General features: G+C 43.4%; 1 protein-coding gene across 12 annotated transcripts in view; it reads left to right on the top strand.

Annotated features, from left to right (window-relative positions):
- Positions 1-3,356: 3,356 nt before the first annotated feature.
- BTRC (beta-transducin repeat containing E3 ubiquitin protein ligase) overlaps positions 3,357-10,963 on the top strand; it is a 121,747-nt gene continuing 114,140 nt past the window's right edge. For 3 of the 12 annotated variants that reach the window (XM_083443823.1, XM_083443821.1, XM_083443831.1), the window contains exon 1: positions 3,381-3,742. Coding sequence is in view for 8 of the 12 variants with exons in the window: in XM_083443820.1 (XP_083299946.1) it covers positions 3,695-3,742 (48 nt within the window). In the remaining 4 variants the exon portion in view is untranslated. Of the gene's footprint in view, positions 3,743-10,963 lie in introns of all 12 variants that reach the window. The other 9 variants (XM_083443824.1, XM_083443822.1, XM_083443828.1 and 6 more) reach the window with 5 other exon arrangements.

Genomic DNA, 10,963 nt, shown 5'->3' with positions numbered 1-10,963 from the left:
TGGATTTCTCCTGGGACAATTCTAGGAGTGAATAGCCTTCTCTTGAGTTGCACAGATGATTGAAAAATGCAAATGGCAAATTAGCCCTATGTTTTGAAGCCAGAGTGCACGGAAACACTGTTTATCTTCCCGCCACAGCGGCACCTATTTATCTACTCACGCTGGTATGCTTTCAAACTGCTAGGTTGGCAGAAGCTGGGACAGAGTAACAGGAGCTGACCCCGTTGCATGGATTCGAACCACTGACCTTCCGATCAAGCCAAAGAGGCTCAGTGGTTTAGACCACTGCACCACCCACATCCTTATCTGCACAAGCAAGATAATTCAACAACATGCTTGGCAACTTCTCTTGGGGAAGCAGGGTGTTCTAAAGATGCAGGCCTAACTTGGAAAATGATCTCGTTTTCACTTCCCCAAAGATGAGCGCAGGGAGAGTTAATCTGAACGGTTATGAAATCCCAGGGTGTGGATGGCTTTATAAATTATACTATCCCTATCCCTGAATCTGTGATAGAAGTATCTGCTTATACAAAACATATTTGCCAGTCACTGCAGAGATATAACCAGATTAACTCAAGGATGATTCTTGTCACAGATGTTCCATGTGAACATTTCAGCATTATCACAAGCGATTCTGACCAGTTATAGCTGCTTCTAGACAGAAGCAGATATTCCATTCTCTGGAGAAGGAGCAGGTCTTCCAACCTGAGGCCTGGAATTCTTAAGAAGACTTTGGAAAGGAGAGAATACTCAGTAAAGTATCTTTGTAGTATATGTGCTATAAGAAAAACTTCTTCTTTGGCTTCTTTGCACAACAATTATTAAGTCTTGAAAGTGCCTCATATACATGATATAATTAACCTTCTAATAACTGGTAAGATAAATCAGTTATATTATCCTCATTATGCAGATGAGAGACTGAGGCTGAGAGACAGGAGCTTGACAAAGCCTACCTAGTGAGTTCATGGTTGAGATTTGAACCAGGGGCCTCCCAGCTGACACTCTAGGAATCAAATTCAGTAGCCTATGTAAGCTGTTGGCTGAAAACTGTGGCCCACATCAGAGCCCATGCCATCTGGACTGCTCCCTCTCCCTTCTACCATCAACTGCCCTGCAGGAATGTTTCCATGAAAGAGAGAGAGGAGATGGGGGAAGGAGGCAGGCATCCAGCTGGATGACCGCTATGGCAAGGGAGGTGATTGGCAGAAGAACAATCCTATACAGTGGTACCTCAGGTTTCATACGCTTCAGGTTACATAGGCTTCAGGTTACAGACTCCACTAACCCAGAAATAGTGCTTCAGGTTAAGAACTTTGTTTCAGGATGAGAACAGAAATTGTGCTCTGGCGGCACGGCGGCAGCAGGAGGCCCCATTAGCTAAAGTGGTGCTTCAGGTTAAGAACAGTTTCAGGTTAAGAACAGACCTCCGGAACAAATTAAGTACTTAACCCGAGGTACCACTGTATATGGAAAGGGGTGGAGAGGATGTGAAGGGTGACTGGGTCATGCTCCTAGCCACTAGACTTGCTCTCAATTAATTTAGTTAAACTGATATAAATTAGCAACTGATCTTCAAAAATGTTCCACTGCTACAAGGTCCATTTCTAAACTGCCAGGGGGACTTAGATGATATGAGGAATCGAAATGTCACACACACAAAAACCACAAATAAGACTGAGTCTTGGATGAACATGATCACAGTTTTGAAACTCAGAGGGTAAACTGATAGCAACTTAAATAGATTAACCAGACTGTAAGGATTTTGGGAGGCTATTTATTGTAGTATTATTTAACATTTTTACCCAACAGTGTGCATTACAGTCTATCTTGTTCATTGTCATAACTAACTCCTGCAGCATGTCATTTTTTCTCTAATTTGACAGATGGGCTGAGGCTGAAAGATAGCAACATGCCCAAGGCCAGTCAATTAGTACATAGCTGTGTTAAGATTTGTATCCAGGCCTTCTCTAGATGCACCTGCCAGATGAAACAAAGTTAAGGTATGAGTATCTGAATTTGCTTACAGTCACCCCTCGTTTCTGTGCTACTGTCATTTCTGTTCTCTCCTTTGGCTAAACTTGACTTTCTTTCTCCTTACCCTCCTCTGCTGTATCCCGTTGCTGAAATTTAAATTGTAATCACCTCAAGGCAGGGACCTGCACAATTTTGTTAAATGGGTTATCATTTTCTGTCAAGTGCCATCTACTGTCATGCTGCAAACCTAACAATAACACTAATAATACAATAATACAAACTCACATGAAGTCCAATATTCTGAGAAGAGTATGGGTACTAATAAAAAAAACCTAACTGTACTGTATATTTATATTTCACAATGTTTCTAATCTATGGTTACCATCTCCTGAAATCAAAACATCTGCTGTCTGGGGTGGAGCCCAGAGCTAGTGCTTTGTGGAGCCCAGTTGATTTTGCCACATGAAGAACAGAGCCATGGCCAAAAGCTATCTATTCACAAAATGTCTATACTGTATAGCAGGTGCAGCAAAACGGGTGGCCATCCGAATATTGTTGGACTACAGCTCCCATCATCCCTGATCATTGGCCATTTTGACACTTCTCCCCAGTGTTTAGCATTCAGTAATATAATGCTGCAAAGCAGCATGCATTCCAGAAATGTATTATATCAGGAGTTGCCAATATGGTGACCGCGGGCACAAAGGTGCCCTTGAGGTCTTCCCCTGGTGCTCACAAAGCCACTGATCCTCCCTTGGAAGAAAATGCAATTACTTTTTCTCCCCTGTAAAATACATACAGCTGAAGGGGGAAGTTGGAAGAGATGACATTCTTCTGCCCAGTTTCCAGGACTCTTTGGGGAACTCATGACTGTTAAAAGTGATATAGCTGTGCTTTAAGTGTATGATGCCCCCAATCCCACCCCGGGAATGCTGGAGCCTCAGCAGCTGCCCAAAGGATCTGACCTCTGTGGACACTGGCCCCAGCAGCCCTATCCCTTATTACGAAAGTATGATGCTATCAGTCAAAAATTGCAATGCAGGGCTGTGTGGACTCTAGATGACTCTTTGGCTCTTCCACCTGCACAGTTCTTTGGTTCCTATTTCGGATAAGCTGCATACCTTGCTGCGATCTAGAAACCTGCAAAATTCCACTCCTAAAATCACAGCCATGTCTCAATAAGCAGCGATACATTTTTGCATATCGGGCTGCAACCCTATGCTCTCGTTTCCCAGATTGACAAGGAAAAGGGAAAAGCAGCTGCGACTCGTCCCCGCTGCAGCCCAGCGCGGCCCCTTCGGAAACTACAGCTTCCATCAGCCCCTTCTCCCGCCAGCTGGGAGAGGCAGCCGTTCCTCCCTGCTCCCCCTTCCCCTTAACCCAGCCCAGCTCGGCCCACCCGAGCGCGCCGCCACTTCCCCCTTCTTCTCGCTGCCTTCGGAAGCAACGGCGCCGGGCGCGCCGTCTCCCTGTGCGCGGGGCTTATTGGGAATTGTAGTCCGCGATGTCCACTCGGGCACTTCTCGGGAGAACGGCCGGGGACTACATTTCCCACTTACCTGAGCCGGAGGAAAACGGAGGGTTCTCGCCTGACTCTGCGGTGGCTGCGGCCTTGCGTTGAGGGAGGGAGAAGGGAAAGGGTGGGGGGCGGCCAGGCCCCGGCTGAGGCCCGGAGCTGGCGGGGGAGCAGCAGCCACAGCAGAGGCGGATCGGGGGGGCTATGGACCCCGCCGAGGCGGTGGTGCAGGAGAAGGCCCTCAAGTTCATGGTGAGGAGGGAAAGAACGGGGAGAGGATGGGGGGATGCGGTGGGCGGGGGAGTTGGTGATGACTGTTGCTGGTTGCTGTAGTAGGAAGAGAAGGGGGATGGCGGGCGCGGGGGGGGGGGCAGGAATAATTGGAAAGGGAAGCTCTATGGCGAAAGGGAGAGCGGAAGCTGTGGTGTATATGGAACCCGCTGGCAACCCCAGAATATCTGCGAAATGGGTTTAGGTAACTGGGAGGACCAGGGAAGGCATACATTTTGAGAGCTGAGGATTCTGCGGGATGTATGGGGAGGAAAGAGGGGCAGGCGAGTCATACCTTTCCTTTTCGGGGTGGGTCTTTTGGTGTGTGTGTTTGTTTGTTTTTGAGGTGTGAGCTTCTGTTATGTGGGGTTGATTTCGAAAGAGAGAGGATGCCTTTTTAAAAAACAAACAAACCCGAGGGATTAGGGTAACGGGGGGCTTAAGTATGCGGCTGAATTTTTGAGGAGAGGAAAGGCTTGGGGACACACTTAAGGAACGCTGAAGGGAAGGCCTGTATAGAGGGACTGATGGAAAAGATGGAGGGTTTAGGAAAGCTGGACCAGATTGGGGTTTTTTTGTTTCTTTTTTAAGGGATGGTGGTAGGTGGGCAACTAGGTGTTCTTAAAGAGGCCTGGAGTAGGCTTAGTGTTTTGGTTTCAAAGGCGGACTTTGCTAGCAAGGTTAGCTATGTTGGGTCACTTTTGAAGAATGCAGGTCTTCTCACAAAAGTATGCAGTAAGCTGGGAGTTAGTGGGAAGGGTCCTGGAGAATTCATTTTCCAAAGTGAATTATTACATGGAGGCTTCCATTAGTCAATTGAGTGCCAGAGGGTTTGAAACATTACATTGCAGTAAAGGTGGGGCCTGTTTATGGGAGGGATTTCAAACTAACTCTGTTTCTACTATACAGTTGAAAGGTGACCAAGCATTACCCATTTAGGCCTGGTAGGTTTATATTAAGATCAGGTGACTGCTTATTATTTTAGAGTGGTTTAATCTTGTCAGAGATACAAGGGAGTTTATGACTTCTATATAGAATAAGTGCATCATGGTGTCATCTGATAGCAAAGGCAGGAATGAAGGCTCCCCCCCCCCCCAGCTCTACAGGGGTCAGGGGGCCTTTCTAGAGACCATCTATCCTTTTCAGCCTCTGAAGAGCAGCACAAGGATTAGGAAGGAAACACAAAGTTATCAAACTAATACTTATCTAGACTAGAATTTTACCATATTGCCTAGATACTACAGTTTGGAATGCCAAGTCAGGAAAGATTCCAGCTAAGCTGTTTTTGAACTTAAATGTGCAAGAGTATTGTCATAGTGTACACAAAAAAGACGTGGGGCTGTTAGTCTAGCACACATAGAATCATAGAACTGTAAGTGGAGAGGGGCCACATAGGTCACCTAGTCCAGCTCCCTGCAATGCTGGATTCTTTTGCCCAACATGGGGCTTGAACCCGTGACCCATAAGAGTCTCATGTGAAAGCTTTGTGTTGCAAATGCCAACACATGCTGCTTCAGGCAGCTTTGACCCTTAAGAGACAAACCAAGGTGGTGGCTGACATCATCTTGCATGATGCATTTCATAAGGCTTTGTAGTGGTCTCATACATCTGTCCAAAGCAGAACCCCCAGATAGTAGAGAACTCATCTCTTCAGTTGAATGACTGCTTGGCTCCACGCAGGGAACACATGAAGACCCATTTTTCATAGCACTTTAAGTAGGCATGTTGAAGGCAAGGCATGGAATATTGGTTTTTTCCATCCTAGATATGCCAAGAAACATTTCCCCCTCACATTTATTATTTTTTGAAATTCTTCATTCCTCTTGGGGGACAATGAAGTCAGCATATGCTTAGAGGTACTCAGCCCTAGGATCAATAATGTTTACAGTGGTGCCCCGCAAGACGAATGCCTCGCAAGACGGAAAACCCGCTAGATGAAAGGGTTTTCCGTTTTGGAGGTGCTTCGCAGGACGAATTTGCTATGGGCTTGCTTTGCAAGCCGAAAATGTCTTGCGATTCCTGGGGGTTTTTTTCCGCTCCCCACCCCCTTTTTCTAAGGCACTAAGCTGCTAATAGCCTTTTAGCAGCTAATCTGCTAATCCCTTAAGCCTTTAATAGCCGCTAATCCGCTAATGGGCATGCTTCGCAAGACGAAAAAACCGCTAGACGAAGAGACTCATGGAACGGATTCTTTTCGTCTTGCAAGGCACCACTGTATTTACAAAAGATGGCACAGCTCATAAGTGCCCACTGAGTATTGCTTTTGCTGTGGGAAGGAGGGACCTCCATGCGATCTGGCTTAGGGTGCTGTAAAATGTCTGGGAGGAACTGGATTGTTTTGAAAAACAATACTTTCTGCAATTCGCAAAATTCTCTCAGTTCTTCAGTTGTTCTAAAAGTAAAGCTTTAATTGCTTGATTATTATTTGACAATAATTGATAACCAGTGGCTAATCTAGTTAATATTTATTCAATTACTAAAGAATATTATCTACAGCTACCATTTGGTACTTGACATAAGAAGCATTTGGTTGCTCACCATACAGAATATCTTGATTCACAACATACTGCCATTGCAGTTTTGTGCCATCAACTGCTACACATGACTTGCTTTACCCCTGGAACAGTATTTTTATGATTGGATTTATAGGGGACTATGATGCGGTTTCTTGTCATCTGATTGCACTCTTGGTCTTTTTTTAACATCTACTTTCAATAATAATTAGAAAAAGTACTTCTTATTCAGCTGGCTGGAGAGCAGGCTACAAAGGGTTAACACCAACAGAAAGCAGGGGTAGCAAAACCTGACTGCTCATCTGTAGGAGAGAACCTTCTCAGTTTCAGGTCTGTGGTGGTTCTGCCTTTGAAAAGAGAGACGGGTCTCTCTGCTATTCCCAAGTTACAGCTGGGATCACAGCCAATTCCTTCCCCCTCCCCTTCCCTCAAAGCAGCAGTATTTCCCCTCTCTCCTTCACCCTAGTGCCCCACCCAAATCATACAGAACAGGCTTCCCCTGCTGGATGTCTCTGAACACAAGAGGTGGTTTTTGGGGACCCTGATTCTTCCTATCCTTCATTAATGGGGAAGAAATTCTCCAACAATTTTTCATTTGGTGGAACAACCGATCAGTGGCTATGGGCGTTGTGACTATCTCTGCCAATCACTCAGAGTGAGCAAATGTGGGAGGGGATAATAGATTCTTCCAACTCTGAGACCAACTCTTTTCGGCTCACATTCTTGTTCATAATCCATGGGATGTGGAAGGAGCAGGTGCAGATGGTGACCTACTCATGAGCATTGCCACAAGTCAGTCCCCAATTGGGACCCCAAGTTGGTGTGATCTAGCTGGAACAGGGATGCTCCCATTGTTTCCCCTGGCCCTGTCAGACTCCAGTTCTAACATGTTGCCCCAGGGCATTTTCTCACAGTCTCTTAAGGCTCTGGGAACTGGTGTGCTTTGGGTTTCCTTTGGGTGGATGGATAATCCCCTTCCAGCTTTCCCTCTTACTTTAGACCTGATGATACCCTTCCTGTATGTCAGCTTCTTTTAAGAAAGAGGGTGGTGGATGAGTTACCCCATTACTCTCTACTTTCTTGCCTGTTAAGCAGAAGGGGGCCTTGAATTTCATCTGTGTTGGCCCATAAATTGGACATGGCCTTGACAGTATTTTTAGAACACTGAAATGGAGAACAGTCTCCAGATTCAGCTAGAAGAGAATAGCTGTAGTGAGGTGAAGAGTTATGCTTAGTTCAACCTTCATTTTACTTTCCTCTTAAGCCTAGCTGACTTTGCTGAAGAGTAACAACACCCATTCAAGCAAATGCTTAATACCAACTTCATTGGCACTGAGTAGTAATAAAAAATGTCTCCTAACCTCCTCAAGCAGGGTTATTGTTTTTGTTTGTTACTATGTTGTGTATTTTTGTGTTTTTATATTGTAAACCGCCCTGTGATCCTCGAACGAAGGACAGTATAAATAGCATTTAGTAAATTTAAAATTTAGAAAATAATAAATAACATTTGAAGTAACTGGCCATGTTTGCTAAAGCCTGGATATTATAGATTAATGACTTCTGTAATGCAGAAATCTGCATTCAGCAGCATCATAGAATTTGATTAATCCTGCATTTATTTAATTAAATAAATACGTAGTGAAGCTTTGGTGACACTTGAGTAGTATTTTATTTATTTATTTATATTTATTTCAAAGCATTTCTAAACCACTTGATATTTAAAAACCTCTTAAGCAGCATACAAGATTGCAACATAAAAACAATAAAACAGTGTCATAAAAATGGAGATGCAAACATAAATAGTATTATAAAAACAGGTAAAATAGAATTTCATTAATAACATGGTATAATTTTATGAGCCAGGGAAAGCTTGGGCAAAAGATATGCTGCCTTTCAAAAGGTAGTAAACATTATTTATTCATTTATTATATATGTTTCTGCTCCAGTAAAGGAGCACATAAAGTGACTTAAAGGCAAAATAAAATTTGATACAATGATCCTCTAATTTGAAGGGGTGGGAAGGTATATGTGGTAGAACGTGTTCTTAGGAGTGTTAGACAATCAAAGATATGCACTGGCCTGGCAGACTATAAAAACCCCCAATGTTTTCATGTTTACTCAGAAGTAAGTCTTACTGTGATTAGCAGTGCTTATATCTAGGTATGTCTTTAAAGGATTGGAGTTTAAAAGTAATAATCAATGCTGGAGGCAGGTGCAGGTGAACTAAAATTGCTGTTAAATGCTTATTTTGGTCCTTACTCCATTAAGAGGCAAGCCATAGAATTCTGCATTGACTGAAGATTCTAGGCATTTTTTAAAGGCAGTTTCATGTAAAGTGTGTTTGCCTAATCCTGTTGGGAAATACCAATACTGTATGTTAATAATAGCTACAAGGTGAGTTCAATAGTCATTTGCCAGCCAAAGTGAACAAAGGCAGTCCTAGCCACTGCTTTCATTTGAGAATCCAGACACAACAGTGAAGGGTCCCGAAACTTCCCCAATTCAGAGGTCTGAATTGTAAGAAGCGTTCTGCCAGATCATACTGAAGACCTGTTTATCCAGCATGCCGTTTCCTCCTGTGGCCAACAGATTCCTTTGAAAAACTCTGAAACAGAACACAAGGACCATAGCTTTCTCTCCTGCTGTTGTCCCCCAGTAACTGCTATTTGGAGGCATTCTACCTCTGATCTTGGAAGTAATACACACCTATAGTCACTGATAGCCTTATCCTTTATGAAGTTGTCTATAATCAGTGTGTGGAACCTCTGGCCCTATTGATGATATTGGGCTACAACAGTATCTTCCCTTCCCTTTCACCATCCATGCTGTGGCTAATGAGAATTGTAGACTGATAACAGTAGGAGGGCCACTGGTTTCCCCTTTCCTCATATATAAGATCAGCACCCTTTTGTCTTGTAGTGATTCACCTCCAGTTTCTTTGTCCCTCCACCAGTCAGTGACTGACTAGATCTGTAGTCCAACAACATCTGGAGGCCACCAATTCCCATCAGCTGCAGCTAGCAGCCAAAGGCCAAGGGTAATGGGAATTGTAGTTTAACAACATCTGGAGGATACCACATTGGCTACCCTGATCTAGATGTTGGTTTGAGGGATCACTTAAAATTGAGTTGAATTGTATATTTTTATTGTTGTAAGCCACTTTGAGACCTATTTGGTGAAAAGTTTATATCATTTTTTAAAAAAAGTTAACACAACGGGTGTATTAACTAGCTTTGCTAATTTTTAGGTTGCATAATAGATAAGATTTATACTTTTGCTTCAGATTACTGCACTTTATGAAACATTGGAAGTATTTTGCACATTGAATAGGAAAGGGATAATAGATGCCATAGGCCACTGGTCCCAAACTTCCCAGTTGTATTAGTTTCTCCTTAGGAGATTCTGTCCCATAGGAGAGAGAACAAAAGTTCTCTGATAATGTCTGAATGTCTAATAATTGTAACTTTGCTCCCTTTCATTCTATGTGTAGACCTTTGGGAGCGCTGTCTTTCACAAAATGTGCTCCGTTCCAGCCTTTCATAAGACTATTACTGTTCTGCAGAACGTTCTGAAAACATCATAGCCACAAATCTGTTGTTGTAATGGTAAAATTAAGTTCACCCTTTGATTAATGTGTTTTTGTTGTTGTTTTTTACTACAACAAATTTGTCTTTTAGATTCTGCAGCTGAGTAGTTGAAATTATGCTACAGGACTAGTCTTTAGCCTTTTCAGACCAGGGACCCATGTTTAACCCAAGCATAGATTTGGGCCCTATTTCTTAATTATTCATGATATATATCTGCATGGTGGTAGTGCTGTTACTGCAATCCACTTTTGATCAGACCACAGCCCGGTAGTGGGTCCCGACCCACTATTTGAAGACCAGTGCACCACGGGAAATAGCGATAACCAAGGGCATTATTAGTTTGAAATCATTCCAATGCACACTATGAAATTACTAAAACTAGCTGGAAAAAGAGTACATATTTACTCCCTGAGGATGTAGTGTTCATGCTCAATATTATGCAGAATAAACATTTTGGGTTGGTAAGAAAAGTCAGTCATAGTTTCCATTCCTATACTGCATGGTCTTGCAGCATCCTGAGTCCACTTTTTTATACAGATGATTTCTACCCTGCTTTTTGATTGAATCAAGGCGGCTTACAATATAGATTGTAATAATACCCACACAAGCTACGCTGCTCCCCAAACAACCACAAGAATGCTCTCTCTTGTGGTTTTCTGGTCATCAGAACTCTCCTCCTCTCTCCAGACTAACCACAAGCTGCATTCAAGGTTTATAGCTCATGGTTAATCTGAGAGAGCTAAATCATGAGCCCAGGTTTGGATGACACACTAAGCCAAACCATGGTGCAGCAGCCAGAATGACTGGGGAGGAGCAAAATGGCTTTGCGCTCCTTTCTGAGGGTTTGTGTGGTCACAATAAGCCATGGTTTGGGTTAGCATGACATGTGAACCAAGTCAGACTGATACTTCTTTCAGGGGAAATTGAATAAGGGTGAATAAGTGTTGTGTGTGTACCAGTTGCCTAAAGCTTTGCTAGCTTTTTGCGTCTCCAAACAATGGATGCTTATCAATATAGAAAAGCTGCCGCTGCCAAAATGTAGGCTGTAAACCAAGTCTGTGGCTTGCATGGTGTATACTACTGTTATATTGGAATCAAATGTT

This window comes from Podarcis tiliguerta (genome assembly GCF_965153285.1).
Source record: "Podarcis tiliguerta genome assembly, chromosome: 5".
Taxonomy (NCBI): Eukaryota; Metazoa; Chordata; class Lepidosauria; order Squamata; family Lacertidae; genus Podarcis; species Podarcis tiliguerta.
Note: the sequence above shows the minus strand (reverse complement) of the source record. Positions and strands in the feature narration are given on the sequence as shown.